A 6,204-nucleotide genomic window follows, 5' to 3' on the forward strand; every position below is an offset into this window, starting at 1 on the left:
CACAAAGAATCCTGGTGGCTGTACCGACTCGGACAGCATATCCCGAGAGAGCCATGTTTCTCTGAAACAGAGTATGTTACAATCCCTGATGTCTCTCTGGAAAGCAACCCGTGCCCTAATTTTGTCTACCTTGTTATCTAGAGACTGGACATTAGCGAGTAATGTACTCGAAAGCAGTGGGTGGTGTGCGTGCCTCCAAAGTCTGACCAGAATGCTTCTGCGGCGACATTGTTTTGTGTCGACCTCTGGAATCAGTTCAAATGCCCTGGGTGGTTCGGACAAAGGATCCGCTTTGGGAATGTCGTTGTGCTGGTAAGTGGACGTCGCTCTGATATCCAATAGTTCTTCTCCGGCTGTATGTAATAACACTCTTTTGGGCTAACAATTGTCATGACGTTGCCCTCTTTGAGTACAGCGAGCACCATCCCCCTGCTTCTACAACCAGACTGCTGTGGTCAGAGGTCGTAAATTCCTCAGAAGACCCTGCCTCATGGCCACACAGTATTAGAGATAGGGTAAACTTTCACAGACGACAAAGGAAATCCTTCCACCTCACAGAACTTGAGGTACGAACAAATTTCATGTTCCAGAGAAAGTGTAAAAGATCGGTGAAGAATCCTGCTACGAACTGGTCCGTTTGGCACAACTTGGGAAGCTCAAGAGAGACGGTGTGGCCACATTACCATAACGCTGTTTATATAATAGCCTCAGATATGAGGTTTACATCTAATTGTTGTATAAGATGAATGAGTGAGGATGATACTGTTTGTATAATGGTGTAATATAATTGTGGACTGTTTATGAAGAAAAATACAATTCCCTTTTGATTTGAACTAAATCAGAGGACCGCCCCTGAGCCCAGTTAGGGTCAGACATCCTGGGACAGCCTTCTTCTGCCATTCCGAATAAAAACCAACTTTGAGAAATTATCAGCAGACCAAGCTTACCTCAATTTCGATATGGCTAAAGATTGTAGAATCTTTTAACCATACCACGTGGTTAAACTCTTAGACTATCGATACCGACAGAATAAGAAGTCTTCCGTTTAATGATAGTAAAGACACGACACAATGTAAAAAATAATACATGAAAAAAATCTAAATACTGCAAAGTTTCCTAAGGACTAGAAGCAAGGTGGCATTAGTGAGGTTGGCGTCTGATGTTAGGCGATCAGGCCTGGCTCGTAGACCTGATGGAGGAACAATAGAGCCCTGAGTACCAGGCCAGTAGGACCTGATGGAGGGACAATAGAGCCCTGAGTACCAGGCCAGTAGGACCTGATGGAGGAACAATAGAGCCCTGAGTACCAGGCCATTAGGACCTGATGGAGGAACAATAGAGCCCTGAGTACCAGGCCAGTAGGACCTGATGGAGGGACAATAGAGCCCTGAGTACCAGGCCAGTAGGACCTGATGGAGGGACAATAGAGCCCTGAGTACCAGGCCAGTAGGTCCTGATGGAGGAACAATAGAGCCCTGAGTACCAGGCAATTAGGACCTGATGGAGGAACAATAGAGCCCTGAGTACCAGGCCATTAGGACCTGATGGAGGAACAATAGAGCCCTGAGTACCAGGCCAGTAGGACCTGATGGAGGGACAATAGAGCCCTGAGTACCAGGCCAGTAGGACCTGATGGAGGGACAATAGAGCCCTGAGTACCAGGCCAGTAGGACCTGATGGAGGAACAATAGAGCCCTGAGTACCAGGCAATTAGGACCTGATGGAGGAACAATAGAGCCCTGAGTACCAGGCCAGTAGAACCTAATGGAGGAACAATAGAGCCCTGAGTACCAGGCCAGTAGGACCTGATGGAGGGACAATAGAGCCCTGAGTACTAGGCCAGTAGGGCCCGATGGAGGGACAATAGAGCCCTGAGTACCAGGCCAGTAGGACCTGATGGAGGGACAATAGAGCCCTGAGTATCAGGCCAGTAGGACCTGATGGAGGGACAATAGAGCCCTGAGTACCAGGCCATTAGGACCTGATGGAGGAACAATAGAGCCCTGAGTACCAGGCCATTAGGACCTGATGGAGGAACAACAGAGCCCTGAGTACCAGGCCAGTAGAACCTAATGGAGGAACAATAGAGCCCTGAGTACCAGGCCAGTAGGACCTGATGGAGGGACAATAGAGCCCTGAGTACCAGGCCAGTAGGACCTGATGGAGGGACAATAGAGCCCTGAGTACCAGGCCATTAGGACCTGATGGAGGAACAATAGAGCCCTGAGTACCAGGCCATTAGGACCTGATGGAGGAACAATAGAGCCCTGAGTACCAGGCCATTAGGACCTGATGGAGGAACAATAGAGCCCTGAGTACCAGGCCATTAGGACCTGATGGAGGGACTATAGAGCCCTGAGTACCAGGCCAGTAGGGCCCTATGGAGGGATAATAGAGCCCTGAGTACCAGGCCAGTAGGACCTGATGGAGGGACAATAGAGCCTCTGAGTACCAGGCCAGTAGGACCTGATGGAGGGATTTACATTTACACAACCCTAACATTTACACAACCCTAATAGTAGCCAAACCAATATCCAAACGGAGATTCAGTGAGAAAAAAATATACATATACAAAAATCTGACTTTGATTTACCAAGACAAGTGCGCTTGTTTCAAAGCAGGGGGAAGCGGTGCTGGATTTGTTGGCCACGTAGACTATTGCTTCCTATTATAACTATTGGATGACTTTAGGAGTTGCCTTAAAGCAACAATTTGATGCCTTTCAATTGGATAAGTGTACTTTATTCCAATACATTCACTGATGTTTTTTTGGGGCTTTGACACTGGGTTAAATAGGTGTTCATTTGACATATTACTGTAGCTAGATCAACAGACACTACTGTACAACCTACGGTGTTTTGGGAACATGAGCTGTCAGAATGTTATTTATCTTCAGTGTTATGAAGTCTGACCTCATTTTAAATCAAATCCGACTGCCTAAATCTTGGCCGCATAGGCATTGAGTGACTCCTTCCATCTTGGATCTGTAGACGTCTAGTTTCAACTCTTCTACCTGTTTCTACCTCTTTCTCCTAGCACCCTGGTGAACCGCATCCCCATCATGATATCTGCCACCATCTTGGATCTGTAGACGTCTAGTTTAAATTCTTCTACCTCTTTCTCCAGGCACCCCGGTGAACCGTATCCCCATCATGGCTAAGCAGGTGCTGGACCTGTACATGCTCTACAAGCTGGTGACGGAGAAGGGCGGCCTGGTGGAGGTCATCAACAAGAAGATCTGGAGAGAGATCACGAGAGGACTCAACCTGCCCACCTCCAACGCCTCGGCGTTAAACACCAAACAGAAGAAAATGCTGTGAAATTGAGTTAAACAGGGAGGTCATCCGTAAATGGGTCTTTGTGTTCAAAAAAAAGGATTGGCCTGAGCAAGATTTCCTCATTTGTGGCGTAGATGTGCTCATCTTCAATTAAATGGGAAGTGTGAAAAGCAAGCTAATTAGAGGTCAGCGAAGCTGCATAGGACCTAGCTAGGCCAATCACCTCATGACAGAAAAGTACTTCTAAATACATCCAACCACTGCCTCGTCCCACGTTCACCCAGGTATATGAAGTACCTGTACCCGTACGAGAGTGAGAAGAAAGGCCTGAGCTCTCCAGGCGAGCTCCAGGCTGCTATAGACGGTAACCGGAGGGAAGGCCGAAGACCCAGCAACAGCCTGTACCACTTCCCCTCCACCATTCCTGGCCAAGCCCCCCTCTCTCCCTCCAAGATGCCCCACCACTCCCTCCTCTCTCCCTCCAAGATGCCCCACCACTCCCTCCTCTCTCCCTCCAAGATGCCCCACCACTCCCTCCTCTCTCCCTCCAAGATGCCCCACCACTCCCTCCTCTCCCCCTCCAAGATGCCCCACCACTCCCTCCCTCCTCCAAGATGCCCCACCACCTCCTCCTTCTCCTCCTCCTGGTTTTTAACACATAAATGTTTTTGATATAGTTAGGTGAACAATATGATGATTTCCTGTCACCAACATGTGACTAACTTGTGATGGGCTACATAGTTCTGATTAACATTTATACATAATAAATGTGGTGTTATGGTGCCCCTCTACTGTCAGATTTATTCAGACATGATCACTGACCATCCACATAGCATGTACTTGATAAGGAAACAAATGACTGACCATGTTTTTTAATCTAATGGCCTTGTTTTGAAAACATTTGTTAAATGTTGAATATTTCAAATGTTGACATTTGCGGTGTGACATTAATCTATGAAAAAAGGACTCCCCCTCTGGTCCCTCTCAGAGGCGATGTCGACCCCCATGACGTCAAGCCGTCTACCCATGGCCAACGCGCTCCCTCGGGCAGCAGCAGCTAGCTCAGGCCGCATGTCCTGGAGCACCTCCCGAGCTAAACTGGAGAGAGGAGGAGAGGGCCCAGACAGGAAGATGACTCGCTTGGTCATGGAGGAAGAGCAGAGATTGATGCAACAGGCGTTCCAACAGAACCTGTTGGCTATGGCCTCTCACTTCAACCCCGGCATGAAGCAACTCAACAACAACAACAGACACGGTCAGTACTGGGCTGGTTGACTACCAATTAGTTCAATCAATCAAATGTCTTCATAAAGCCCTTCTTACATCAGCTGATATCTCAAAGTGCTGTACAGAAACCCAGCCTAAAACCCCAAACAGCAACAATGCAGGTGTAGAAGCACGGTCGCTAGGGAAAAACTCCTAGAAAGACCAGAACCTATGAAGAAACCTAGAGAGGAACCAGGCTATGAGGGGTGGCCAGTCCTCTTCTGGCTGTGCGGTGGAATTATAACAGAACATGGCCAAGATGTTCAAATGTTCATAGATGACCAGCATGGTCAAATAATAATCATATCAGTGGTTGTCGAGGGTGCAGCAAGTCAGCACCTCAGGAGTAAATGTCAGTTGGCTTTCCATAGCCGATCATTAAGAGTATCTCTACCTAATTCTGATGTCTCTAGAGAGTTTTTTTATTTTTAATTTTTTTACCTTTATTTAACCAGGCAAGTCAGTTAAGAACACATTCTTATTTTCAATGACGGCCTGGGAACAGTGGGTTAACTGCCTGTTCAGGGGCAGAACGACAGATTTGTACCTTGTCAGCTCGGGGGTTTGAACTCGCAACCTTCCGGTTACTAGTCCAACGCTCTAACCACTAGGCTACGCTGCCACCGCAGTTAAAAACAGCAGGTCTGGGACAGGTAGCACGTCCGGTGAACAGGTCAGGGTTCCATAGCCGCAGGCAGCAGCACGGCCAGGTGGACAAGGAGTCATCATGCCAGGTAGTCCTGAGGCATGGTCCTAAGGCTCAGGTCCTCCGAGAGAAAGAGAGAATTAGAGAGAGCACACTTAAATTCACAGAGGACACCGGATAAGACGGGAGAAATAGTCCAGAAATAACAAACTGATAGCCCGTAGGTCACTGTGACATTTTAACTTGACACACAGAGTCCCACTACTGACTACCAATTTGTGTTCTTGTCTCCCTGTAGGAATGCTGTTTGCCCAGAACACTCTAGTGCAGCCTCCGTGACGCCTCCTGCTGAACAGAGTGGTTGTGATGTCCTCTCCTCCACATCTTCCTCTTCCCTCCAAGGGGCCCAACTGACCGCAGAGTTCTAACACTGGACACCACCAGTCTCTCTAGTAAACTCATGTTATTCTGTTGTCCTGTGTTAAGGACCAAACCAGTGTTCAATCAAATGACCTCTTCTCTAGTCAAACTGGACTAATCTGTGTTATGGATGACAAATAGGGTTGGATTTTTGAGAAAGTAATCTTAAAAAAACAAAATGTACATGCTGCTATATTGAATGTACAACTGACTGTTGTCTCTAGTTAAATATCTAGAACTACCACTTTCTCCATGGTCCTTCTCTGAATACACATTTGTTTGCATAGAAACAATGCATTCTGGGAAAATCTCATCTAATCTTACAGCCAGGTGAAGAAGCAGCTTGAATAGTTTATTTTATTTATATTTTGGTATGTTTTATTAGTAGATGTACATTTTCTTTCTCCAATGTTTTTATTCGGTGATTATCATGTATATTCATGTCATTCTCATAACTGCTGTTTTCGTTGTGTACGTCAATTCATCGTCTTTGAACGCTACAGCGCTAGCGAGGAAATGTTTCCCATAGTGTCACATACACAAACTGCTTATGAACAGACAAATGAATGTAAGTCAAGTAAGGAAGACTGAAGA

At 46.8% G+C, this 6,204-nt stretch overlaps 1 protein-coding gene across 1 annotated transcript; it reads left to right on the top strand.

Annotated features, from left to right (window-relative positions):
* The first annotated feature begins 2,866 nt into the window (after positions 1-2,866).
* Positions 2,867-5,529, top strand: LOC135566764 (AT-rich interactive domain-containing protein 3A-like). The gene is made up of 5 exons (XM_065014384.1): positions 2,867-2,873; positions 3,127-3,316; positions 3,563-3,821; positions 4,269-4,533; positions 5,489-5,529. The coding sequence occupies exons 1-5, from the start codon at positions 2,867-2,869 to the stop codon at positions 5,527-5,529; spliced, it is 762 nt and encodes a 253-aa protein (XP_064870456.1).
* The last annotated feature ends 675 nt before the right edge of the window (positions 5,530-6,204 follow it).

This window comes from Oncorhynchus nerka, unplaced genomic scaffold (assembly GCF_034236695.1).
Source record: "Oncorhynchus nerka isolate Pitt River unplaced genomic scaffold, Oner_Uvic_2.0 unplaced_scaffold_3427, whole genome shotgun sequence".
Taxonomy (NCBI): Eukaryota; Metazoa; Chordata; class Actinopteri; order Salmoniformes; family Salmonidae; genus Oncorhynchus; species Oncorhynchus nerka.

Bases quoted from the DNA above. Each gene is read 5' to 3' on its own strand.
- LOC135566764 (XM_065014384.1), top strand. The intron at 3,317-3,562 runs GTGAAATTGAGT...ACGTTCACCCAG, and splicing joins ACCAAACAGAAGAAAATGCT to GTATATGAAGTACCTGTACC. The intron at 3,822-4,268 runs CCCTCCAAGATG...TCCCTCTCAGAG, and splicing joins CCCACCACTCCCTCCTCTCT to GCGATGTCGACCCCCATGAC.